This window comes from Dipodomys merriami, unplaced genomic scaffold, assembly GCF_024711535.1.
Source record: "Dipodomys merriami isolate MVZ:Mamm:240054 unplaced genomic scaffold, mDipMer1.0.p SCAF_8, whole genome shotgun sequence".
NCBI classification, from domain to species: Eukaryota; Metazoa; Chordata; class Mammalia; order Rodentia; family Heteromyidae; genus Dipodomys; species Dipodomys merriami.
In genome coordinates this window covers 34,076,635-34,104,483 of record NW_027206401.1, presented here as the reverse complement: position 1 = coordinate 34,104,483, position 27,849 = coordinate 34,076,635, and the positions used below count along the sequence as shown (strand labels likewise).

Genomic DNA, 27,849 nt, shown 5'->3' with positions numbered 1-27,849 from the left:
AGGCTCTATCAATTACCTGTTTCAGTACATCACATATGTTCTCGTCTCTCAATCATTATGCTTTTTTTGCAGTCATTTTATATTTTTTCTCCTGATTTAATTTTAATCAGTTATGATAAAACAAAGAAATAGTTTAACATTTTAGTTTTGCTTTCTAATAATATAACTATAGCTCACCTAAATTCTAGTCATTTTTAAGTGCAAAGAAGTCTTGAAGCCAAAAGATAGGAAGAAGATAGGAAAAAAGGAAGGAAGCAAAGAAGGAAGGAAGGAAGGAAAGAGGGAGAAAAGGAAGGAAAGAAGGAAGGAAAGAAAGGAGGGAGAGAGGGATGGAGGAAGAAAAGAGAAGGAAAGAAGAGAAAAGAAAATGATTGTCACTGTATTACATCACTTCAGGTGGGGGGAAATGTTGAAGTCAAACACATCTCTATAAAGCCCATGAACTGTTTCCTTCTATCATTAATCTTTTGATTATATAATTGGATACATACATGGAAAAACAAATTCATCATACATAGATGAATTCTCATCATATATGAGAATTGTTATTGAGGTACAAATAGCCCTTAAAAACAGTGACCCATGCTTAAATGAAACTACAGACAGCAGCTTATAACACAGAGGCTAACTGCCTGTGATTAACACTGACCTTAATCACACCAAAAGAGGTTTTTCAATTTCTTCAGGAGACATAAATGAGTTCGCATCAGCAAGACTAACAGCATTTTTGTCATTTCTCCCCCCAAAGTTAAAGTATTTCACCAATACAAATCAATCTTTTCTGCACTATAATAATAATCTTTGTATATATTTAAGGAATATAGAGCTCTTCAAACTTTTGTCAGTGCCCACCCATCAGATATTTTTGCAACCTAGAAAGGAACAGAAGAGGAAAACTTGTTTTGTTTGTTGTTTTTGTGTGTGTTTTGTTTTGTATTGGGGGGGGGTGTCTGTTGTGGGGCTTGACCTCAGGGCCTGGGTGATGTCCCTGAGGCATTTTGTGCCCAAGGCTAGTGCTCTACCATTTGAGCCACAGCACCACTTCCTGTTTTTGAGTGGTTAATTGGTGATAAGGGTCTCATGGACACTTTTCTGCCCAGGCTGGCTCAAACTGTGATCCTCAGATTTCAGCCTCCTGAATGCTGAAATAAGTCATACACTTCCATGGGAAATAGAAAGGTATATTATACCCACTTGAAAAAAAAAAGATGAACTAGAAGAAAATGTGCCCATATCCTAGAGAGAAGTAAGAAGTGTTGTTGCTTTGCTCACTGGATCAATAAAAGAAATTGTGTGAGCTCTACTAGATCAACTGGTAGGCAGGCGCTGAACTCAGGCTCAATCCTCCAGTAAGCAATAGCAGAGCAAAGAAAATAGGTACTATAAAAATGCAAATTCAATCTGAGGATCAGGGTTCAAAGCCAGCTCAGGCAGGAAAGTCTGTTAGACTCTTATCTCCAATAAACCACTAGAAAACCAGAAGTGGCGCTGTGGCTCAAGCAGTAGAGCACTCATGTTGAGCTGAAGAGTTCAAGCCCCAGGACCGACAAAAAAAAAAAAAAAATGCAAATTCAGAACTGATGCAGAAACAACAAAACCTCTCAAACCTGTGATGGATCTAAGATTGCCATGAAAAGCTTAGAATAGTACATCAGCAAGAGACTAGCAGACACAGTAGACTTCTCCCATTCCCAATTTACTTTTTGAAGAAACATGGGCAAATAATTAAATTTACATTTTGTAAAAGATTAAAGTATATTTAGGCCATTCAGATTTCAAATTTTTCAGAAATATTTAGTGGTATAAAAATCCTAAATGATTCCTCCCTGTCAGTAAAAGTGTAGTTAAATAAAAAGTGACAGATATATATATATATGCAGTAAGTGTAGTCAAATAAAGTAATATATATGTGTACATATATATGTACACACACACACACATACATATATATGCCTAGCCAAATGTGGTAATACACATCTGTAATCCCAGCACTAAAGCAGGATGATTTGAGCAGAAAGCCAGATTGGGCTACAAAGGGAGGCCCTGTCTCAAAACAAAACAAAACAAAACAAACAAACAGCTGGGCGTTGGTGGCTCATGCCAGTAATCCACTCAGGAGGATGAGATCTGAGGATCCTGCTTAAAAGCCAGCAGGGGCAGAAAACACCGAGAGACTCTTATCTCCAATAAACCACTCAGAACCGGAAGTGGCTCTGAGGCTCAAGTGGTAGTGCACTAGCCTTGAGCTGAAGAGCACAGGGACAGCGCCCAGGCCCAGAGTTCAAGCCCCACGACCGACCAAAAAAAAAAGAAAAAAAGAAAAGAAAAAGAAAAAAGAACAAAATAACGGCATGCCTAGCAAAATTCTTACTTTAAAAACAAGGCAACCAAAACCATCTCGGAAAACTTACTTCTCATATTAACATCTATAGGATTTACACTGGCAGCATGGACCTTGATAATAACTTCATTTGGATAATTGATGACAGGTAGCATCATATTCTCAGTGAATCGAAGGACTTCATTCTTCCCATATTTATCTATCACCCAAGCGGGCATGACACTGTTCCTTGGAGAGGTAGTACTAATCCTCCTAATCAAAGACTTGGGTACAGCTTTGCTTCTCCATAAACAGGCCACGACACCAGCATTTCTTCTAAGGAGGCAAGTCTTCAAAACTTCCATGGTATACAGTGGTGGAACTGGGTTCTCCAATAAAATGCACTCAAATGTTCACCCCTAAATTAGGGCCTTCTTCCAAACACCCTAGACCGTGTTCAACACTGAGCATTCACTCAAACATGAAGTAACCAGATGGGACAACTAAAGAAAGAACGTTCAATTACTATTCCGCACTTGGCATGAGAAATGCGCCGATTCACGTTCCACCAGGATTCCGTCCGCTCCCCTCCCTCCCTGACATCCCCCCTCCCCTAAAGAGAAAGAAAGAAACGTCCTGCTCCGGGTCTGGTCCGTGGTCCCCACGGCGGGACCAGTGCAGGCCACCCCGAAGCAAAGCGGAAGCAGAGGCTTCCCACTCCCGCCGCGATCCCCGGCCGCCGTCTCCTTGCCTGTCTCCTCTCCAGCGCCGCCGGCGAAAGCTCCAGGGCGCGAACCAATCGTGTGCTGGGATCATTTCCTCGAGCTGTGAGTTGACCAATCCGAAGCCTCCGTGTTGGAGAGCTCCGTGACGATCCAAGATGGCTGCGTCCATGTAATACCGGCGGCTGCTCCTGACCTCTTTTTTTTCCCTCCGGTCACCTGGCTGAACACGGGGACTATGCTGGGCCGGACCCTCCGAGAGGTGAGTGAAATTAGCCTGGTGGGATCCCCTGGAAGAAGGGAAGGTTCGCGGAGCCGTCCCGGGGCCTGAGAACGCCTGTTGAGCCCATTGGCCGGATTGGGTTGGGGATTCGCACCTCAGTCCTGAGACTGTAGCCCCCATTCCTCAGGTAGGAGATCTCTGCACCGCGGAGCTGTGGGGGGAAGCGCAGGTCCACCCAGCTTCTCGAAATTAGTCGTTTGTGTAGCCTTGGGCCGAGATCGGGCTTGATCAGCTGGTCCAATCTCTCTCCTGTGCCAGGTGGTACGGTTCTCACTCATGGGCATGGCGAACCCTTACCATACAACATTAGAACCAATAGTTGATGGTTGCGGGGGCCGGGGGGAGTCTTGTATTAGGGTCTTGACCAACAAGAAAGTCATTCTTAAGCTTCAGATGCCACCAAGATAACCTGATTCCCAACCACTGCCTCCATTACCTGGCCACATTCTCCAGGGCCTTCTGAACATTCCAAATGCCTCATACTCACACTCTTAACCAAGATTCAAGTCATCCTTGTAACGGTATGAAAACAAACACCCTTCATCTTCCTGGATTCTTAAAAAAAAATCCTTTAAATAGCATAACTGTTATCCTTTTTACTCTTCAATTGTCCAGCTAGGATATTTAATAAATCACCAGGCTCTCCTATCTTGTAAATGTGACTACAGTGGGTTTTTTTTCTCACTTTATTTCTGCTGTTACGGCTTTAATTGGGTTCACCTTGCTTTCTGGCCCAGATTTTAAAGTCTGCAGCCACTGAAATTAGAATCACCTGGGGCTTTTTGTAAGCTACAGGTCTCTTTCACTGTAGACATAACAGATCTGTATGGTAAGACCCAGACTGTTTTAACCTGGTTCTTTGTTGAAGGACATATCCTGCCTTCCATCTTCTCTGTATCTCCACTTAGGAAGACTCTCTTCTTTCAGCTGATAGTGTTTTTAAAAGCTATAAATGATAAAGTGACCTTTAAATATACAAGTTTTAAATATTAAATTTTTTTTGCTATAAAATACTGCCTTACTACCCTAGTTTGGCAAAGAGTCCTCGTTTTTTTTCTTTTTTTCTTTTTTTTTTTTTTTTGCAGTGGTGGGGCTTGAACTCTGCTCCAGGCAAGTGCTCTACCACTTGAGCCACAGTACCACTTCTGATATTCTGGTGGTTAACTGGAGATAAGAGTCTCATGGACTTTCCTCCCCCGGCCGGCTTTGAACCACGATTCTCAGATCTCAGCCTTCCAAGTTGCTAGGATTACAGGCGTGAGCCAGGAGCGCCCAGCTAGAGTATTATTTTTGAGGAATCAAATTTGTTTTGTAAAATTCCAGAGTGTCTCAATTGATAAGACTCCCTGCTTAGAAGGTGTCCCTGGGAGTGTAAACTTGTTCAACCACTTTGGAAAGCAGTATGGAGGACTACACATAGAGCTCCCCTGTGACCCAGCAGCCCCACTTTTAGGCATTTACCCAAATGATCACAAACAAGGCCATACTAAAGCTACCAGCACAACTATGCTTATTGCAGCATTATTCACATAGCTAAGATATGGAACCAACCCAGATGCCTCTCAGTAGATAAATGGATCAAGAAAATGTGGTATATATATAATGAAATTCTATGTCTCCATCAGAAAGAATGACACCGCTCCATTTGTTAGGAAATGGAAAGGCTTGGAAAAAATTACATTAAGTGAGGTAAACTAGACCCAAAGAAACATAGGCCCTATGGTTTCCCTTATTTGCAATAACTAGTATACGTCTAGGATAATCTTACCAAACAAGCAGAAGGTCAGAAGTACATATGACCATATTAGATGATTCTAAGCAAAATGAACCCCAAGATAGGGATGCAAGAGGTTTTATCTTTGTCTCTGTTGTTTTTAATGTACTGTGAGATTTTTTTTTTATTCTTTTGTGTGTTCTTTCTCCATGGTATAACCCCTGTTTTCACTGTACTTGATTCCGGTGCCCTGCATCTTGTATATGCATTTTTCTAATTTGGGGAGGGGAAGGGAAATAACAAAATGCTGAAACAAGGATACAGGTTGACCCATTGTAACAGTGAGATGTACAAGACACTATGTTGAAAAAGAACTTTACAACTGGGGGGGGGGAGGAGGGGGGCGGAGGGAGGAGGTGGGAAGAGAAGGGATAGTAGGGGAAAAACAAAAGAGGGGGTAACAATGCTTGATAGGAAATGTACTCATTACCTTACTCATGTAACTGTAATCCCTCTGTACAGTATCTTTGTGTGTGTGTGTGTGTGTGTGTGTGTGTGTGTGTGTGTGTGTGTGTGTGTGTGTGTGTGTGTGTGTGTGTGTGTGTGTGTGTAGAAAGTGTGAGGCCCTGAGTTTCAAACCTAGTTCTGGGTAATAAACTTAATAAGAAAAAAAAATCCCAAAACCTATTTGAAATATAACCTATAAAAATCTGGTGTTTTAGCTAGGAGTTGGTGGTGGTTCATGCCTGTAATCCCTAGCTACTGAGGAGGAAAAACCATGTGGAGTTGTTGACCCAAAGGAAGACCAAGGGGTTGCCTTACTTTCACTTCCTTACCCCCAAAAGTCGCTTCTGTCCACTCTGTTTTTCTATAGGTCATTGTTCTGATGTCTCCCATTCTACCTATTAGAGATTAATTCAGTATATGTTCACTCTTAAATGTGTACCAATGCCTAGGATGATTGAACGATTTTTCTCATTGAAAATTATTGCACCTTAATCAAATTTCTTGTGTATAGTTGGGCACCAGTAGCTCATGCCTGTAATCCTAGGTACTCAGGAGGCTGAGATCTGAGGATCGTAGTTAAGAGCCAGCCCAGGCAGGAAAGTCTGTGAAACTCTTATCTCTAATTAACCTCCAGAAAACCAGAAGTGGCTCTGTAGCTCAAGTGGTAGAACACTCACCTTGAGCTGAAGAGCTCAGGACAGTGCCCAAGCTCAGAGTGCGAGCCCCATGACCTACAAAAAAAAATTCTTGTGTGTGCGTGTATACACATTCACATGCTAGTTCTAGGGCTTGAACTCAGGGCCTGGGCACTGTCCCAGAGCTTTTTTTGCTCAAGAGACAATACTTGAGCCACAGCTCTACTTCTGGCTTTTGGTGGTTTACTGGAGATAAAAGAGTCTCATGGACTTCCTTGCCCTGGCTGGCTTCTGACCATGATCCTCAGGCATCAACCACTGTAAGTTGAGACAATATTTGAAGAAAGAAGTGAGTAAGAGAGGGGAGCTGGAAACTGGATATCTGAAGCTACTTAGGGACTATAAATGGAAGTCTAGGACAACAGATCACTGGGAAGAATCGCTGAAAGGAGGTAGGGTGATAAATAGGAGGTAAAACTCTACATGTAAAATTTACTCAGGTACATTCAGAAAGTTGGAACCATTTCACTTTTAACTTTTTGCTTACCTTTCTCAGTGTTTCTTGGAGTTAGACATTAATTATAACTTTTAATAATAGTCTTCTTAAAGATCTAAACTAAAAATAATTTATTTGTTCTGAAGTGAAATACTGTTTAGTTATTCAGCTAACATTCATTGAGCACCTCTGTGTTCCAAACACTAGGGATTAGCATTGAAGACAGATTTCTTATCCTTGTGCAACATACTATTTTTTTTTTGTAGGAAAGCAAGAACTGATATTTTTTAAATGAAGGATACAATTTCAAGTAATATAAATATTCTGGAGAAAAATAGTACTAGTTGTGGAAGCTAGATGGTTTATAGAGAGTGGCCTATCTAATCAGGAACATTTCAAAATTGAGTAGATGGTACTTGAGATGTGTAAGGATATGAAGGGAAGATATGGGAGAATTACGCCCAGGTATAATGAACAATAATATGTACAAAGACTAAGAAGAGTAAGCTTCACATACTAAAGGAATGTCTGAAGGCCAGAATACCTGGAGAGAAGTAAATGAGGTTTGGGGAAGAGAGGGACAGCAAGAGCCAAATCATAGCTTTTGAAGCTGACCACAGTACAGAATGCAGATTTTATTTAAAGTGTACTAGGAAACCTCGTAAAAATTTTGAATTTGTGGACATGTTCTGATTTAACTTTTTTTTTTTTTTTTTGCTGGTCGTAGGGTCTGAACTCTGGGCCTGGGCACTGTCCCTCAGCTCTTCAGCTCAAGACTAGTACTCTACCACTTGAGCCACAGCGCCACTTCTGGTTTTTTCTGCTTATGTGGTGCTGAGGAACTGAACTCAGGGCTTCCAGCATGCAAGGCAAGCACTCTACCACTGAGCTACCTTCCCAGCCCTTATTTAACATTTAAAAGCGCTTTTTTTGTTTGTTTTTTGGGTCCGGTCATGGGGCCTGAACTCTGGGCCTGGGCGCTGTTCCTTAGCTCTTCAGCTCAAGGCTAGCACTCTACCATTTGAACTATAGCGCCACTTTCAGCTTTTTTCTTTTTGCTTATGTGGTGCTGAGGAATCAAACCCAGGGCCTCAGGCATGCAAGGCAAGTGCTCTACCACTGAGCCACCTTCCCAGCCCCTTAAAAGCTTTTTTAATTGGTTCTTGATCACAAGGACTGTGATTTATAGGAAAGAAACTGGAAAGAAGGAAGAACTGTTAGAAGGCTGTTGCATTGATTTTTTTTTAAATGATGGCAAATTAGAGATGGTAGAAGAAATGTAAAGGGGAACTTTTTGTGGGGAATGGAAGGCAGAAATGGTACTGAAGTTTGAACTCAGGGCCTGACACTTGCTAGACAGGTACACTACCTACCACTTGAGCTATGCCCTTAACCTGGGGATTGTTTTTTTTTTTTTTTAATTGTAAAGATACTATACAGAGGGTTACAGTTACATGAGTAAGGTAATGAGTACACTTCCTATTGAGCATTGTTACCCCCTCCATTGTTTGGGGGATTGTTTTTTAAGTGAAGGCTTGCTGATTGGCTGTTGAGGTTGAAGGACAGACAAGAATCAAGGATATTTAAGTTTTTGTCCTGGGGAATGGTTACATTTATCAAGATTGGAGAGATATGAAAATTATAAAGGAACATGTTTGGAAGGTAGAGGTTAAGAACTCTGTTTTAGAGATGTTAATATTGACATGCCTCCTAGATATCTAAGTGAAGATGTTAAATAAGCAGGTGGAAATGAGCTTAGAGCTCAGGAAATGGCCACAGGTGAGAATATAAATTGGTGAGAGTACAAAAGATAGTTAGAGCCACATGGCCAGATGAGATCACCTTGGGAGGATGAGTGTAAAAGTAAAAGGCCTAAATTTTTCCAACCTTTAGTGGTCAACAATAGGAAATAAATCCAGCAAAATAAACCTTGAAATGGCCAGAGGGGCAAGAGAAAAACCAAGATGTAATGATGTTTAGACCCAAGTGAAGTGTGCCAAAGCAGTCACATCTTTGTGCTGCTGAGATGATGTACTGGAAAGTGAGGGCAGGCTGTTGAATACTAGTTTTAGGAATGTAAAATCTTGAAGCAATGAACACAAAACATGATGGTGTGTATTAAAGAGCAAATAAGCACCCATCAGCTTGAAGGGCATACTCAGCTTGAAGGGCTCACCAATACCTTTTTCAAGACGATTCTTTTTGAGAGACAGTTCTTTGTCTAAGTAAACCTCAGACATTACCTCCAAAATTAATTTTTAAAAATGTTCTGCTTTTTGTAATCCTAGATACTCAGGAGGCTGAGATTTATAAATCAAGGTTCAAAGCCATGAGACTCTCATCTCTTAATTATCTTTTATGGCTTTTGGTAAAAAGCCTTGGTTCAAGTAGTAGAGCTTGAACAAAAAAGCTTAGGGACAGTGCCCAGAGTCCAAGCCCCAGGTCTGGCACACACACACACACACAAAAGTACTGCTTGTTAAATAGATAGCATAGTGCCTTGCACACAGATGTGTTCTTGATTAGTGATTCCAATCATGAATGTTTGGAAATATAATCAGGCCTTGCTTGAATCCCAGCTCTTTTTTAGCTATGTGACCTCAAACAGGAGCTAAATACACTATCAGTAAAATGCAGTTAATAGCATCAGCTCAGGCTGGGAAGGTGACTCAGTGGTAGAGTGCTTGCCTTGCATGCATGAAGTCCTGGGTTCAATTCCTCAGTACCACATAAGCAGAAAGCCAGAAGTGGCACTGAGGCTTAAGTGGTAGAGTGCTAGCAGTGAGCTGAAGAGCTGACGGACAGCATCCAGGCCTAGAGTTCAGCCCCCATAACTGGCCAAAAAAAAAAAAGCATCAGCTCCTCAGTGTGGAAGTAAACATTCAAAGAAATATAAAAGATCTTGAGAAAATGTCTATAAGAATTAGCTATTGGGGCTGGGATGGTGGCTCAGTGGTAGAGCGCTTGCCTTGCATGCATGAGGCCCTGGGTTTGATTCCTCAGCACCACATAAGCAAAAAGAAAAAAGCCAGAAGTGGCACTGTGGCTCAAGTGGTAAAGCACTAGCCTTGAGCTGAAGAGCTGAGGGACAGTGCCCAGGCCCAGAGTTCAGGCCCCACAACCGGACCCCCCCCCCAAAAAAAAAAAGAACTAGCTATTATTAATACCAATTTTTTAACAAGGACAAAATTGCCAAATTATTTGTATTTGCAATTCTCCCTTCCCCTACTTTCTAAAATTAGTTCCATCATTTTCCTTTCTTTTAAAGCAGATATATCAAAAATAAATAAACCTTTGTGGCTTAGAAACACCATAATCTTTTTATTGACACTTGTGGGTGGAGTAGGCCTCTGCTTGGAGACTCACAGGCTAAAATCAAAGTGTTAGCCTTGGTGTCATCTGGAGTTTTGGGTGTCTTCTGAGATTGTGGGATTGAGACCCCTCCCCCACCCACCTGTCTGTCTGTGTGAGTAGGAAAGTAATGAGTTGAGGGGACTGGAGATGTGGGTGACAGAATATTTAAGATAATGTAGAGATATTTAAGAGATTGTAGGAAGTGGTTAGCTAATGTTGTACTTTAGGCTAGAACCAGGCAGGCTTGTAACTGAGAAGTAGTTAAAGAACAGTGTGTGCCAGGTGTGGGTGCCTTACACCTGTAATCCTAGCTACTCAGGTGGCTGAGCCCTGGCACAAAAGTCTGTGAGACTCTTATCTCCATTTAACCACCAGAAAACTGGAAGTGGTGCTGTGGCTCAAGTGGTAGAGCACTAGCCTTGAGCTGAAGAGCTGAGGGACAGCACCCTGGGGGGGAGGGGCGGGGGGGGGGGGGGGAGAACAGTTTGTGTGAATTGAGAGACTGGTTGTCACTATACATTGACTTGAAGTTTGTAGTAAACATGGACCATAGGAACAAAAACGAAAGTGAATGCAAGAGTGTGACTGGATTAACATGCAAAATCAGGGAACACCATAATTCCAAAGATTGTGCTTGAGACTGGCTGGGCTTCTTAACAGAAGAGAGAAGAAAAAGGTGTGGAAAAACCAGGATGCCTGCCTGCACACCCTCTGCCCTACTGGACTGTGGGCTCTACTAGGTAGGAACAAAATGGGGAACAGTGGTCTCTAGGGAAAGCTCAATTTCTAGTAGACATGTTCCAGAAGAGAGAATTTTTAAAATGAGAATTAAAAAAATTAACTTTGTTTTTTATTGAAATATGACACCTGCAGTTTTGTCCCAGGAGAGCTATCCAATTTACATTTCTTATCCTTATGCTTGGTTCACTCTAATTAGCATCTTTGTTTCACTTCTGTTTTCCAATTCCCCTACTGATTTTCTCAATGCTAGAGTTCCTAAAGGTGACCCTAATGAAGATCAGCACCATTGTATGCGAGTGCTCCAATACAGTCTCTTTCTTGAGCATTTAACATATACCTTAACTCTTAGTTTCATACCAGTTGACAAGTCATGACCAAGGAAGAAGAGAGGTGGCAGACATAGTTTGCTTGTTACTGCAGCTTTGCCATGTGATAGGCTTATAACTACTTCTCTGTGTCTGGGGTTGAGTGTTTGCTAGTAATAACTCCTCCACTAAGCCGACTACTGTCTTCTGTCTTTGCACTCTCCATTCAGAACATTAGAGCACACAGCTATCTTTTCTTTCTAGCTCATTTCTTCTGAAGACTTTGTATTTCATGCAAGCAAGTCAATAGAAATATCACTGTTACTGAGTTACGTCCTTACATCTCTGAATTGCTCCTGCAGCCTTCCTTTGCCAGTCTTTGTCCTCCTCTTATCCATGAGCATTAGGGATTCTCCCAATTGCCTCTTCTCCTGCTTTTCTCATTAACCTTAAACCTGAAAATGCCATGTCCTTAATGATATGTTCAGTTGTAAAGTCCTATTACTTGATACCTAAAATATTTGTTTGTTTTGGGGTAAAATGAGTTAACAAGATATGTAATGCAACATATCTACCTCTTGGCAAATACTACTACTACTACTAACAATTACTACTAATAGTAATAGTAATACTTTCCCTACTCTCCCTGTCTCCCTCTGTCTCTGAACTCTTGTCTCATGAGATAATCCCACTCCTGAATGTGTGTGTGTGTGTGTGTGTGTGTGTGTGTGCGCGCGCGTGTGTGTGTGTGTGTGTGTGTGTGTGTGTGCGCGCGCGCGCGCGAGCGTGCCTGCGTGCACTGGTACTAGGGCTTGAACTCAGGGCTGGGTCCTTAGTTTTTCATTCAAGGCTAGTGTTATACCACTAAGTCATACCTCTACTTCTCTACTTCTAGCTTCTTGCTGGTTAAGTAGAGATGAGAGTCACATAAATTTATCTTCTCAGACTGGCTTTATACCATGATCCCTCGGATCCCAGACTCTAGGTTAGGATTACAGGCATGAATCACCAGTGCCCAGCTCCAACTCTTTTTTCATATGGCTGCCAAAGCTTTAGTGTCATCTTTGTCTTCTTGTTATGTATTCCTTTTCTAACTCATCAGTTCATATTATTAGCTCCTACAGGAAATACTAGATAATCATCACTTCATTTCAGGCCTTCCTCTCTATTATTTTGCAAATTCTGGTCATTTCTTCTGCAGTTTTAACACTTTTCTCATCAGCCTTCCTAGAACACAAAAAACAGAATTCCTGAAAAGTTTTCAATTGCTCTTGAACCTATATCTTACAAGCTTTACTCTCAATTATAATGTCTCTTGCTCACATTCCACAACAGGTATAAATTCTTTTTTTCATTTAAGATATTTTTTCATTTGTTTCTTTTTTACTGGCACCTGGGCTTGTACTCATAGCCTTGAGTTCTTGCTCTACTTTCTTGTTCACAGCTGACAGTCTACTATTGGAGCCATGCCTCCATCCCAACATTTTGCTGGTTAATTGGAGATAGAGTCTCAGAGGTGTTTCTGCCTCGGCTGGCTTCAAACTGTGATCTTCCAGATCTCAGTTTACTGAGTAGCTAGGATCATGGGCATAAGCTACCAGTTCCTGGCTAGATATAATGATCTTATTCAGCATCATAAAGTCCTGTAGTGCCTGTTCAGTTCACTTCTCTTTTCTTATTCTGAACTGTTTGCTGTGCAATAAGCTGTTCCTTATACATAGCCATCCCCAACTCATCCTTTATTCAGCAGAGTTCTAGCTGATCCTTGCCAGGATGACTTACAAAAACTATTTCTAGGGGCTGGGAAGGTGGCTCAGTGGATAGTGCTTGCCTTGCATGCATGAGGCCCTGGGTTTGATTCCTCAGCACCATATAAGCACAAAAAGCCAGAAGTGGCACTGTGGTTCAAGTGGTAGAGTGCTAGCCTTGAGCTAAAGAGCTGAGAGATGGCACCCAGGCCCAGAGTTCAGGCCCCATGGTCAAAAAAAAAGAAAATACAAAAAAACTATTTCTAAAGGCTGCCAAAGCCTAATTTAGAAAACTAGCCAGCTAGTCTAGCTGATCAACATCCTTCCCTTCATTCAGTATATTGGGTTATTATATTAAATATTGGGTTATCAGAATTTTGAATCAGAGCCTCACTTCAAAACTTTGTGTTTAGCCATTCTGTCTATTCCCCACTTCATATAATAATAAAAGATTTTTGAATTGTGTGTGATATAGGTTTCTGCAGCACTGAAACAAGGCCAGATTACACCAACAGAGCTCTGTCAGAAATGTCTGTCCCTCATCAGGAAAACCAAGTTTCTAAATGCTTACATTACTGTATCAGAAGAGGTGGCCCTAAAGCAAGCTGAAGAATCAGAGAAAAGATATAAGGAAGGTAAATTACTTTTAATTATAAGAAAAGTAAATTACTTGTAATTATACTTCTCTGCTATATCTCCAGAGAAAGAGTTTAATTGGATACAGTAGTCTTTTTTTAGCAAGTGAAACTTTAATTGTAAAACATACCTGTATTTAAAGAACTGGCCACGAGGTATAGTAAAAACGAGGGTAATGGATATGTGATGCTTTATAATGTCTAACTGTAATAATTTCAAGCATAAATTTAATTTCTCATTGCTAAAAATAATAATTAGTAAAACAACTAAAAGACATATTAAAAGTTATGCATATGTATTTAAAGGTACATTTTTATATTTTGAACCAGATTATCGTATATCACTCTTCTGGATTTTAATGCAGGTCAGTCACTTGGGGATTTAGATGGAATTCCTATTTCAATAAAAGACAATTTCAGCACATCAGGTATCGAGACAACATGTGCATCAAATATGCTAAAAGGTAACTGATTGGAGCATTCAAACTTTTATAAAAATAGGTATGTTTTAGTAAAAGATGAAATACTGAAGCACAAAGATAATCTTAAAGACTAATTGTATTTTAGGAAAAATACTTAGGATTGTTTTACTATTCCTTCAGAATACAGAATATGCTTTAGAGTTAGATCAGCTTAATGAATAAGTGCTGTTTCAGAAGTTTTAGAAATTCTGTTTAAGAAGAAGACTCAGCAACTGATCAGCACAAAAGTACAAAGTGACCTCTAACTCAAGTTTGTGTAAAACAAGGACTCAGTATGAATTATTATCTTTATTCCTCACTTAAGGGTGATTTGAGAATTTCTTGACTCACCAGTTCTTTAGTTCCTGCTTCCTCCATCTCTTTAGTGTAGTATATTAATGCTTGATTTTATTCTTCCTCATCTAGTAGGTCAAAAGCAAGCATTCTGATCAAGATATTTAGATTCTGAGCAAAAGCAAATAAAATGAAAAAGAAGTTGAGTGTGTACCACACTAATAGTCTATGATGAACATGCTCCAGTCTCCTCCCATAGGTAGACTGTGGCTTGTGGTTCTGGAATATATGATAAAACTTTTTTCATTGATAGAGGAAATTTTAATTGAGAATAAAATTTCTAACTAGATATTGTCCAAGAAGAAAACTCAAGCATAGTGAACAACATAATGATTTGTAATAAATACTAAATGAATTGATTATATTATTATCATGCAGTAGTTGCAGTTAATATTTGTCTGTTTATTTGTTGGTTGGTCAGTTGGTAATGGGGCTTGAACTCAGCACCTGGACACTGTCCCTAAGCTTTTTGCTCAAGGCTAGCACTCTGCCACTTTGAGCCACAGCACCACTTCTGGTTTTCTGGTGGTTAATTGTAGAGAAGGATCTCACTGATTTTCCTTCCTGGGCTGGCATCAAACCTCAATCCTCAGATGTTGGTCTCCTGAGTAACTAGGATTATAAGCATAAGCCACTGGCACCTGGCTAAAGTCAATGAATGATGTACAGACTGTCTTTGGAAAATTATCAGGAGAAAAAATTAACTCTTAGGGAAGTGGCGCTGTGGCTCAAGTGGTAGAGCACTCTCCTCAAGCTGAAAAGTTGAGGGATAGTGCCCAAACCCAGAGTTCAAGCCCCACAACCGACAAAAAAAAAAAAAATTAACTCTTAGAAGAAAGTTCAACCTACTATCCAAATTAGGATTAAGGCATGAACACAAATTGATTAAAAATTTGAAGTTGCATTTTCTGCATATCATTTGCATGTTCACTGTTTTCAGCAATAAGAATAACTTTTTTTTTCAGGTTATGTACCACCTTATAATGCTACAGTAGTTCAGAAGTTACTGGATCAGGGAGCTGTACTAATGGGAAAAACAAATTTAGATGAGTTTGCTATGGGGTAAGTAAAATGGAAATCTTCTCCTGTTGTGTTTCTCCTATCTGTGCCTTTAATATCACTAAGTGTAGCACCTTGAAGATTCTTGAGGATTCTAATACCGATTTCTTAGTCCAGTTGTGGGGCCTGAACTCTGGGCCTAGGCACTGTCCCTCAGCTCTTCAGCTCAAGATTAGCACTCTACCACTTGAGCCACAGTGCCACTTCTGGCTTTTTTCTTTTTGCTTATGTGGTGCTGAGGAATCGAACCCAGGGCCTCATGCATGCAAGGCAAGCGCTCTACCACTGAGCCACCTTCCCAGCCACTAGTATATGTGTGTGTGTATATATATATATGTATATGTATATATATGTATATGTATATATATGCACAGCTTGAGTTTGGCGGGGGGGGGGGGAAGCACGTATATTTGTATGTATATAAGCACATACAGACCATGAGAATAATAAAACAGATGGGTGAAATATTAGCGGTGGGTGCATTCAGATGAGGTGCAAAGTGGTTTACACATTGTTTTGATTTTTTAAAATAATTTATCTGAATAAATTTCAAAACTTAGAAATAAGCTGTGAGCCTTCTATTTACAATGCTTACTTGAAACTTCTGCTAGAAGGACAGATTCTTTCCGAGGATTTCTTAACTGCTTAAATATTTGGAACTCTTTTCAACTGAAAGACTTATTTACAAGGGAAATAATCTTTAGTTGAATTGAATGATCAAATTAGGATACATTATTTCCTTAGCTAATTATTTCTTTGACTTTCTAGTTCCCCCAAAATGTTTTTTTCATCTCCTTAACTGCCTGTTTTTGTTTAGTACTGCTGAGTAGGCTTCCTACCTTTTCCAAATCAAGTTACAGTGGATTATTAAAAGATCAAAGAGTACCAGAGCAAATAATCTACTCAGGATTTGAGAATTTGACATAAACTGGAAGTTTTACTAAGGTATATTCTTCACTTCTCCATCTCAGATCTGGGAGCACTGATGGTATATTTGGACCAGTTAAGAACCCCTGGAGTTTTTCAAGACAATATGGAGAAAAAAGGCAACAGACACCCTGTGGTGAGAACAAGGATTCAAATTGGCTCATAACTGGGGGAAGCTCCGGCGGTAGCGCAGCTGCTGTGGCAGCATTCACATGCTTTGCGTAAGATGCTTTTTTGGTCTGTATTTATTCCATCCAAATACAAATAATAGTCATAAACCATATGCAAAACCCAGCAATAGGGTCGTTCATGAAATACTGGTATTTTTATTTCTTTTTTATTTTGTTTTTTGTGGGTTTTGGTTTTTTTTCCTTTTGTTGGTCGTGGAGTTTGAACTCTGGGCCTGGGCACTGTTCCTCAGCTCTTCAGCTCAAGGCTAGCACTCTACCACTTGAGCCACAGCGCCACTTCCAGTTTTCTGGTGGTTAATTGGAGATGAGAATCTCACAGACTTTCCTGCCCAGGCTGGCTTTGAACCGCGCTCCTCGGATCTCAGCCTCCTGAGTAGCTCGGATTACAGATGTAAGCCACTGGTGCCTGGCTTTGTTTCTTTTTTAGTAAGCTCTCTGTACTTAAAAGTACATCAGATTGTATATGAATGCAATGAACTGTACAGCACGCTATCTATGCTTTATACATTTTACTTTAATTATCTGGTTGCTTTTAAGACATTTTATGGACTTTATATAATAAAGCATTGAGCATAAATGGACTTCTGCATTGTTTCTTATATTATTTATTCAAGTACTCATTAATTGTACAGACATTAGGGACTATTCCATAGCTTTAGTTAGTGTTTCTGAGCTCTTAGCAGTGGTTTATCTTCTATCTAATCTGACTTTAAAAGAAAAAAATTGCCATAGTACATATCAATAGGATATTTAAAAGAGCACTTTCCTAAACGTGCACCTAAAAATGTGTAGCATTAAACAACTTTTAAAAATTATCTGCAAATGGTTGCACAAGAGGTAAACAGAGGTTTTCAATATATCATACCATGTGTATTTGGTAGGAATCCCGCAGTCATGTGTGGAGTCCTATTTTTGAAGCATTTCTTAAGCACCTAAAAAAGAGTAAATAAATATGGCTGTTACTATAGTTATCAGTCCCAATTTAACTAATTTTAATGTTGTATATACTTTTTATCTCCTTAATTATCCATTAAAGCTTGAGCTCTTTCACAATTATTGCAACTGATAAGTTATATTTTTTAGCAGTGTGGAGCTTTAGTTTCTTCTGATTTTCTTCTTAGTTTTCCTGAAATCTTGTGAACAAGTAAAACCATTTCATTTTATCTCTGTGGAATTTGATAGCATTGCATTAATATTAATGAGAGTTCTGACAAGTTAGAACTGCAGAGTTAGATGCTTTTTTCTATCCTCATCATCCCATTTAGTGTTCATCTTTCTGAATGTACTTTGAGTAGATGGCATTTTGACACATAATTCCTATGGAAATGTAGGTTTTACATTTACACAACCACCAGTGAATGCTAATGAGAGAATGTATCTTCTAAAACTGTGAAAGCACCAGTCTGATTTTGTAGTTTAAATAGAGTTGGTGAGAAAAGAAATATAATTTGCATTCTCTGAGGAGCACAAGTGGCATGTTACTGTTAGGAATATTTCTCACCCTATTTACAAACAATAGAAACACAGACTAGAAGTAACCAGATTGATGTGTCCCAAACTATGAAGTTTTCTGCTTTTGGTTTTCCGTTTTGATTTATTCCTTTTATATTAATGTTTTTGTTGTTGCTGTTGTGTATGTGTGTGTTTGGTTTTTTTTTCTTGTTTTTGTTGGTCATGGGACTTGAACTCTGGACCTGGGTGCGTCCCTCAGCTCTTCAGCTCAAGGCAAGCTTGAGCCACAGCTTCACTTCCAGTTTTCTAGTGGTTAATTGGAGATAAGAGTATCAGAGATTTTCCTGCCTGGGCTGGCTTTGAACCATGATCCTCAGATCTCAGCCTCCTGAGTAACTAGGATTACAGGCATGAGCCACCCAACTGGACTTACGTTTTTGTTTTGTTTTTTAATGTAAAGATTCTTGGAGTACTTTGCAGCCACTAAAATGAATGAGATAGTGTGTTGTATAGTGACATGGAAAGCTGTCAATATATGCTGTGAAGGTGAAACACAAGTTACAGAGCAGTGCATATATATAGCCCTATTTCTATTGAAAATAATAATAACATAGTATGGTTATCAGTCATTGTATAGAAATGTCTGGGTGAAACTATCAAAACTGGTCACAGGACCAGGGTTGGTTTTTTTTCCCCATATCAAATTTTATTTTGTTTTATTATTTATTTATTTTGTTGGTTGTGGGCTTGAACTCTGGGCCTGAGTGCTGTCCCTCAGTAGTTCAGCTCAAGGCTAACGCTCTACTACTTGAACTACAGTGCCACTTCTGATTTTCTGGTGGTTTATTGGAGATAAGAGTTTCATGAACTTTCTTGCCCGGGCTGACTTCGAACGGCGATACTCAGATCTCAGCCTCCTGAGTAGCTGGGATTACAGGCATGAGCCACTAGCACCGAGCTTATATTTTAATTTTTACAGTAGATATATGCTATTCTTCTACCAATACCCCTATATTTTCCGAAAGTTCTTCAACACTTTATTTTAAACATAAAACTTGCCATCCTTACCATTCTTAAGTGTATAATTCAGTATTGTCAAGCACATTGCTGTACAGCAAATCTCTAGAACTCTTTTCATCTTGTAAAACTAGAACTTTTTCCCTATTAATCTCCCTCCTATCCTAGCCCAGGGTAATAACGCTTCTGCTGTCTCTGTGAATGAGAAAACTTTAAGTATTTCATATATGTAGTACTGAATAGTATTTATCTTCTTGTCATTGGCTTGTGTCAGTCTAATGTCCTCAAGATAGGGTTTTTGTTTTTCTTGTTACAGTTTTAACAGGATTCACACTCTACAAGTGTCAACAATCACTTTATAGTTAGTGCACATAAAATGAGTGTGAAAAAGTTTTCAAAAATGCACATCAATGAAACTTGATTATTACCAACTTGTAAAACTACTAGTACTTATAATGATACTAAAGTACTAAAACAACTGAATTTGGTGAAGTTTGGAATACAAATTGGAATAATCTTCCTGACAAGTAGTTTGGTCATATATGTCAACAATTTATAATGATAAGAATTTGTAATTGCAGATTGCTTCTTGGAATATAGTCTAAAAGTAATCAGACATATGGGCAAACATTTTATGTTTAAAGGTATCCATTACAGAGCTATTTGTTATCTAGTTACTATTCTAGTTGGGAAACAACTGTAAATATTTATGTAAATTATGGTACATGATTTCAATGGAGTAGCAAAAGGTATCTGAATTTCTGGAAGAAGTGTGAAGGCAAGTAGACGAACAGTTACTATAATTGGGTAGTTTGCATACAAACAAATGAGAAAAATTTTCCAAGCATGCACATCAATGAAAAGCAATCAGTGTGAAAGCATACTTAAAATTGGCATTAACTATAAAGTAACATCAAAGGAAGGTATAAGATATATTGTCAGTAGGAGATTGGACTTTGCTTCTAGGTAATAGAAATTTACTTTTTTTCCTTTTTTTTCTTCCTCTTTTTTCTTTGTGTCTTCCTTTTTGTCTTTTTCTTTTCTTTTTCATTTTTTTTTTATACCAGGATTTAACTAGGATTCTCATACTCCTAGTGGTAGAGTCTGGAGTTCTACCACCTGAGCCATGACTTCAGCCTAGCTTTTTTTGGTGCCAATATTAGGGCTCGGACTCAGGACCTGAGAACTGTCTTTGAGGGGTTTTTGCTTAAAGATAGCACTCTACCATTGGAGACATAGCTCTACCTCCAGCTTTTTGGGAGTTAATTGGAGATGAGTGTTTGTGTTTCCTTCCCAGGCTAGCTTCTGATTGTGATCCTCAGATCTCAGCATCTTTAGTAGCTAGGATTGTAGGCATGAGCCACTGGTGCCCAGCCAGCCTAACTTTTTACTGTTCATTTGGGAGGTAGTCTTAAGGACCTCTCAGCCTGAGCTGGCTTCAAACTCTTATCTTCAACATCTCATCTTCGTACATAAATAGATTACAGGTATGAGCCACTGGCTCCCAATTTTCTACCCTAAAATTAGTATATGTTAATACTTATAATCAGAGGTAATACAAGTGTGTGTGTGTGTGTGTGTGTGTGTGTGTGTGTGTGCGTGCGCGCGCGTGTGTGTGCGTGCGCGCGCGTGTGTGTGCGCGCGCGCGCTAATTCTGGGGATTGAACTCAGGATCTAGGCACTGTCCCTGAGCCTTTTTGCTCAAGGCTGGACCTCTACCGCTTGAATGACAGCTCCACTTCTGGCTTTTTGCTGGTTGATTGAAGATAAGACTCTCAAACTTGCCTGTGCAATCCTCAGATCTCAGCCTCCTGATTACAGAAGTGAATCATTGGCACCCTGAGAAAGTATATTTTTAAGATACACAATTTTAGGGTTGGGAAGGTGGCTCAGTGGTAGAGCACTTGCCCTTGCATGCATGAGGCCCTGGGTTTGATTCCTCAACACCACATAAGCAAAAAGAAAAAAGCCGGAAGTGGTGCTGTGGCTCAAGTGGTAGAGCGCTAGCCTTGTGCTAAGGGACAGCACCCAGGCCCAGAGTTCAGGCCCCACAACCGGACTGGACCCCCCCCCCCCAAAAAAAAAAAAAGATACACAATTTTAAAAGGTAGATTCTAAGTACATTTGAAATATACCTTTCTTCTAAAGAGAGTTCTATTTAAATTCCAGGGCTTTAGGATCAGATACTGGAGGATCGACCAGAAATCCTGCTGCCCACTGTGGGCTTGTTGGTTTCAAACCAAGCTATGGCTTAGTTTCTCGTCATGGTCTCATTCCCCTGGTGAATTCAATGGATGTGCCAGGAATCTTAACCAGATGTGTGGATGATACAGCAATTGTGTTGGGTATCTATTTGATTGTTTGATTATTTGAAACACTTTTGCTCTAAAATTGTAAGACTGTTGCACATAACTATTTCTCCTTATAGATGTACTAGCTGGACATGATCCCAAAGATTCTACCACAGTACAAGATCCTGTTAAGCCACTCATGCCTTCCAGTTTGACAGATGTGAGCAAATTATGTATAGGAATTCCCAAGGTAACTTTTTCCTTACATTTCCTTTTTTTTTTTTCTGTTTAGTTGGTCATGGGGCTTGAACTCAGGGCTTGGATACTGTTCTGAGCTCTTTTTGTATAGGCTACCTTTGAGCTACAGTGCCACTTTGGTTTTTGAGTGATGAATTAGAGATGAGAGTCTCACACAGACTTTTCTGCCTGGGCTCGCTTTGAACTGCAGTCCTAAAATCTCAGCCTCCTGAGTAGCTAGTATTATAGGTGTAAGCCACCTGTGCCCAGCCTATATATAAAACTTTTTATTTTGGATTGTGGAGCTTACACTTGTAGCCTGGGCACTGTCTCTGAGCTCTTTTGCTCAAGTCTAGTACTGTACCACTTGAGCTGTAATGCCACTTTTCCTTACATTTTTTTTTACAGAAAAACTGTCATCTCAAACAGAATAGACTTAGGCAGACTGCTCCTTTTGCTAGCCATGTAACTTGAGTATGTGCTAATCTCTGTCAGGCCAGTTTCCTTGTCTGCAAAATGACACTACCCTGCAGAATAATAAAGTTTCTCCACCTTAGTGCAGCTGGTGTTGGGGCAGGATAATTTTCTGTTGTGGAAGATTGTGCTGTGCTTGCAAAAAGTTTACATGCATCCCTGGCCTCTGCCCCTAGAGGCCAGTAGCACCCTTCACCACCATGACAACCCCACAACCAAAATATCCCAGAAATTCCCCCTTGGATTGGAAAAAAAGAAGCAAAAATTACCCTCAGGTAAGACCACTACTATAGAGAAATGCTACTTTTTAAAAAGGACTTACATTGAGGTAACCACCTATGCCCTTTAAGGACTGAGACCACAGGCTTAGGAAACAGACCCAGTTAGGGATCCTGGCCTACTATAAATATTAGGGAGTTACTTAACTTTTTGAGTCTCAGTACTTTTCATTCATAAAATGAGGAATGATAATATCTCTATAATGGGGTTGTCAGAATCATTGAATAAGCAAACCTTTGAAGGCATGTAGCAGAGTATGTGATACTTACATACTTAACAAATATGAATTCTCATCCAGATCTCCAATCTTTATTATATCCAGCTTACAATATCTAGAACTTTGCTTGTTATAGCATAAACACTCCTGGCTCAGTCTTTCCAGCTGTCAGCAATATATCAGTTTTTATAAGTATACTGGTCTTAGTATACAAGTTTTTTTATAAACTTATATAGATGTTTTAATTTCTGTATGTTGGCTTTTTTTCTATAAGGAATATCTTGTTCCAGAATTATCAAGTGAAGTACAATCTGTCTGGTCCAAAGCTGCTGACCTCTTTGAGTCTGAGGGAGCCAAAGTAATCGAAGTATCACTGCCCCACACCTGTTACTCCATTGTCTGCTACCATGTACTGTGCACAGCAGAAGTGGCATCAAATATGGCAAGATTTGATGGTCTAGAATATGGTAAGGTGGCTGGGTTTGGTTTTAGTTTTGGTTTTGGCATCAATGTTGGGGCTTGAACTCAGAGCCTGGGTGCTGCCTTTGAATTTTTTTTGCTCAAGGCTAATGCTCTACCACTTGAGCCATAGTTGCACTTCCAGCTTTCTCATGGACTTTCCCGCCGGACTGGCTTCAAATCGCAATCTCAGTTCTCAGCCTCCTGAGTAGTTATCAGTGTAAGCCACCAATGCCCAGTGGGTATTGTATTTTTAAAGTAGTTTTCCCTCAGACATTCAGAAGGTTTCCTTGAGCTGGGCATCATTGGCCCATGCATATAATCCCAGCTACTCAGAAATAAAGCCAGTCTAAGGCATACAAATCTGAGAGACTTCACCAATCACAGTAAAAAGCTGTAAGTAGAGGTATGGCTCCAAGTGGTAGAGCACCATCCATGAGTGAAAAGCTAAGAAAAGCCTAGAGTACAAGACTCTGGGTTCAAATCCCTGTACTTGTACACAATCTCTCTCTCTTTCTCTCTTCTCTCTCTCTCTCTCTCACACACACACACACAGAAAACCTAAGATAATGTTAATGACTCAGAAAAGTAAATTAACATTTTATTTTTGTCATTTTATCATTTTATGTGCATAAGCTTTTCATGTCTTTGTTCAATTTAGTTCTCTAGACTGAATATCTGAAAGAGATAATGATTTTATAGGATCAGCCCATCTAATGTAGTACCTGACACAAGGTACAACTCAATAAATGCCTGGATGGATAGATGGATGGGAGGTTGGATAGTTGGGGGGGGGGGGTGAACAGATGGATGGGTAAATGGATGAAGTTTCTTTTTTTGACTCTGTTCTTTTCTTTCCATGGTCAGTCACAAGGCTGATAGAGAAGAGGAACTACTAAGTACAGTTTCTCAAAATTTCAATATAGGCCTAATTTTCAGCCAAAATTTTACTATTTTGTGTTCAGGTCACAGGTGTAATACTAATATGTCTACTGAAGCCATGTATGCCACAACCAGAAGAGAAGGATTCAATGATGTGGTGAGAGGAAGAATTCTTTCAGGAAACTTTTTCTTATTAAAAGAGTAAGACAGTTTGTTAAAGAATTTTCTCCAAAATAATCTCAATGGGCTGGGAAGGTGGCTCAGTGGTAGAGCACTTGCTTTGCATGCATGAGGCCCTGGGTTCAATTCCTCAGCACCACATAAGCAAAAAGAAAAACGCCAGAAGTGAGACTGTGGTTCAAGCCATAGAGCACTAGCCTGAGCTGAAGAGCTGAGGGTCAGCGCCCAGGCCCAGAGTTCAGGCCCCACAACCGGACTCCCCCCAAAAAAAATCTCAAATATAAAACAGTAGCACATCTATCAGGTTGAAATATTTATTAAGTAAAATCCTTATGATTAGACTAGGAAAGGCCTATTTATATGGTACTTTTGATTCCTACTTATTCAAAAAATTAATTTTAATTTTATTTTTAATAATTTTAATTGTTGTTCTAAGCAAATAATAAGTACAATCTAAGTAGTAGGCCCTAAAGGATTTTAGTCTTACTAATTGTCCTATTATTATAGTGATTCTTCTCCATTGTATTCAGCAAATGTAGCATCTTCAGCTTAAGAATTCTTAGCATAGAAAACTTCCTGAAGATATTTCATTTTTCCTACGCCTGAGTCACTATAAGCATCTGGTCAGTATGGAAACGGGTCTTTTAGTGTGGAATATAACCAAATAATATTTGATTATATTCAAAAACTATTATTTGAATGTTATTGCCACCTTGGCTTATTGTTGTTAGACCTTTAAGCAGGGAGTTTTGTTATTGTCTCAAAAAATTCAATGACCCAACTTAATTTTCCTTTGCTTTATGTATCCCTTTACCCTGAGAATCCAGTGCTTCTTTAACAAACATAATGTAAACATCTTTTTCTTGTCCTTAAAGTGTCATCTGTTTTTTCCCACAGGAACTATGAGAATTATTTCATCAAAGCACAGAAGGTGAGACGCCTCATTGCAAACGATTTTGTGAATGTTTTTAACTCTGGAGTGGATGTCCTGCTGACCCCCACTACCTTGAGTGAGGCAGTGCCATACTTGGAGTTCATCAAAGAAGACAACAGAACACGAAGTGCCCAGGATGATATTTTTACACAGGCTGTAAATATGGCAGGTGAGGATCCCTCACAAATGTTCTGATTTCCTTCAAATTTTTGTATAGATACCCTTATCTTCAGCTAGTTCTAGGTGACTTGCATCCTAGAAGCAAAAGCCTATTCTTCTGGAATACTTAGGAATATAAATATTAAAACCACACACACACACACACACACACACACACATATGTATATAATTGAACTCATACACTTAACACTTTTAAAGTTTTAATTTGAAAATAATGAGATGTGCAGAAAAGATGTAAAGTAGTATAATGAATACTGATAAGCCTTTCATCTGAATTCATCATTGTTAACAGTATGCTTCATTTTCTTTCTTCATTCTACACACACACACAGCATCCCTTGTTTTTAGCATAATCATTTAAAAGGTTTTAGACATGACACTTCATACATGAAAAAGGTGTTCTCCCACATAACCACAGTCTTTCCTTTGATCGCATCTAAAAACTTGTATTCAAGAATAATATGAACATAGTCCATATTTCAGTTTTCTCAATTGTACCAAAAATTTTTTAATTGCCTTTCCCCTAAGCATATTACATTTGTTTATGATATCTTTTAAGAATCTATAGCAGTCACTGAAGTGTCTCAGGTGTTTTGTGTTTTTTTTAACAACCATATCAAGCATGTTATAATTTTTTGTCTCAGTCATCAAACATAATGTAAATCACTCAACAAATCAGTCTGTACCCTTCTCTTTTGTTTAGATGCTCTATTGTGAGTGAACCTCATGAGTGTTTGCAGATACTCTGCCACTGCACTGCGTCCTCAGCTTCTCCCTTTCACTTTTAAAGGTTATTTTTGTTGGATATAGTATTCTGGTTCAGTAGTTCTTATCTCTGCTATATGAAATATGTTGTGCCATCTAGTTTTGTTCCATTTAACTTTCTAATCAGAAGCCTCCCACCTTTATTTTTTTTTCTCTTCAGTGATACTCTCCCCATATCCATGGTGCTACAAATCAAGCTCAGGACTTTACACACATTTGGCAAATGCTCTGTCACTAAGCTATATCTCCAACACTTGATTTTTTTTTTTTTTAAATAGGGTTTTACTACATAGTTTAGGTCTTGAATTGCTATGGCCTGAAACTCATGATCCTCCTACCTCAGCCTCCTGGGTGCTGGGATTATAGACATGTATCACCATTGCAATGTTTAATCTACTGGTCCTATAGGATGTCCTCTGGATTTGTCAAATTGTCCCCTCATAGTTGGGTTGATTTAAACATTTTTGACAGAAATACTATATACTTTTCACCTCATACAGCAGTTGGTATTATTTTGTCCCATTTTTGGAAACTTAAGTTGATCACTCACAGAGGTAACTGCCACATTGCCCTTATAAAGGTATAGTTTTCCTTGATCATTTATAAGCAATTTATAGAGCAATAGAGACATGATTATATTATTTCCTCAATATGTTGAACCCAGTTTTAGTATCCATTGATAATTCTTCCTGAATTACTTATTACCTAGAGAATTATAAAATGCTGACTGCTCTAATTGTGTCATCTCTTGTATATTTGCTAGAATCAGACTTCTGTAAGTAAGAGCTGTTTATTTATTTAGGAAGGATTTCACTGTGTAGCACAGCTGGTCTGGAACTCATGATCTTTCTGCCTTAGCCTCCCAAATACTGAGATTATAGGCATATAAAATCACACATGGATTTCTTCTTTTTTTTAATTCTTCATAAGAAATTATTGTCATTGTTTTTAATGTTGAAATTATCCTAATTTTCAAGTTGTATATATCCTTTAGACTTGTTTCTATTTAAATTTTTGAAAATTTTCTTGCTTCTATGGCATAATAAGATACCTAGAATCTTGTACTTTCCCTCTCCCACATGTAGAACTAAAACTACATTGAAGCTAATGTAATTAAAATCTGGGATTCAGTCTATCCTGAGTTAATTTCTTATCTAATGGATTGGCCTAAAAGCACGCATTCTGTTGGCAAGGATATAGGAAAAGAAGCATATCTTTGAAGGGGAATTACTAATCACAAATTCATTCACCCTTGATGAAACCCTCTTCATCTATGAAAAGTTTCAAAAAAATATCAACAAACAATGACACACAAGGTATTGAATAAAATAGCTAAATATTGAAAACCCCCAATGCTCAATTATAGAAGACTAGTGGATAAATTATGGCAAAAAAAAAAAAAAAACCACATAAAGGAGCATTGTACAGCTATAAACAGGGAAAGAAGATCTCTGTGAACTGAGACAGCATGATTTCCAAGGTCTATTGTTAAATGAACAAAGCATGGTACAAAAACATATATGTAACAGGATAGTTTTTCAGTCTTTCTGCCTATACTTCCTAGCACTAGATAATGGAAGAGGTCTTTGCATCTTTGGCTAGAGAATTTATCAACTAATGATTTCCTTCTTTTCCTCAGGATTGCCCGCAGTGAACATCCCTGTAGCCCTCTCACACCAAGGGCTGCCAGTAGGACTGCAGTTTATTGGACCTGCGTTTTGTGACAAGCAGGTTCTCACAGTTGCCAAATGGTTTGAAAAACAAGTACAGTTTCCAGTTATTCAGCTGGAACTCATGGAAGATCATTCATCAGTTCTCAATAATGAAAAGTTACCTTCTGTTTCTCTATAGCAGTAGTGATAAATGGTTCATGAAAATAAAAATTGCTTTTGGAGATTCTGTAGTCTAGTTACATGATCTTCCTTAATTCTTGTAATTAGGATCATTGTCAACATAGTCATTCCTTGGAGTCACTTTTTATAATTCTTGTGATGCAGCTAATTAAAATAATCTTTCATGCCTATTAAACA

The 27,849-nt window shown here is 39.1% G+C and overlaps 2 protein-coding genes across 4 annotated transcripts in view; one reads left to right on the top strand and one right to left on the bottom strand.

Moving 5' to 3' along the window:
- Rtn4ip1 (reticulon 4 interacting protein 1) overlaps nt 1-3,081 on the bottom strand; it is a 48,380-nt gene extending 45,299 nt beyond the window's left edge. Inside the window, exon 1 of the mRNA XM_070010180.1 lies at nt 2,412-3,081. Coding sequence (XP_069866281.1) covers nt 2,412-2,685 — 274 coding nt within the window. The 5' untranslated portion in view covers nt 2,686-3,081. The remainder of the gene's footprint in view (nt 1-2,411) is intronic.
- A 114-nt stretch (nt 3,082-3,195) lies between these two features.
- On the top strand, nt 3,196-27,849 carry Qrsl1 (glutaminyl-tRNA amidotransferase subunit QRSL1). 3 transcript variants are annotated; one of them, XM_070011096.1, is made up of 11 exons: nt 3,196-3,304; nt 13,301-13,460; nt 13,826-13,924; nt 15,241-15,337; nt 16,306-16,482; nt 21,091-21,266; nt 21,350-21,462; nt 22,694-22,886; nt 23,844-23,961; nt 24,838-25,043; nt 27,459-27,846. In XM_070011096.1, exons 1-11 carry the CDS (start codon nt 3,281-3,283, stop codon nt 27,668-27,670), a joined length of 1,575 nt encoding a protein of 524 aa, XP_069867197.1. In that variant the 5' UTR covers nt 3,196-3,280; the 3' UTR covers nt 27,671-27,846. The 3 variants fall into 3 exon arrangements, with proteins under 3 accessions (XP_069867197.1, XP_069867198.1, XP_069867199.1); XM_070011097.1 differs by lacking the exon at nt 13,826-13,924 and having other exon boundaries at nt 27,459-27,849; XM_070011098.1 differs by lacking the exon at nt 21,091-21,266 and having other exon boundaries at nt 16,306-16,397.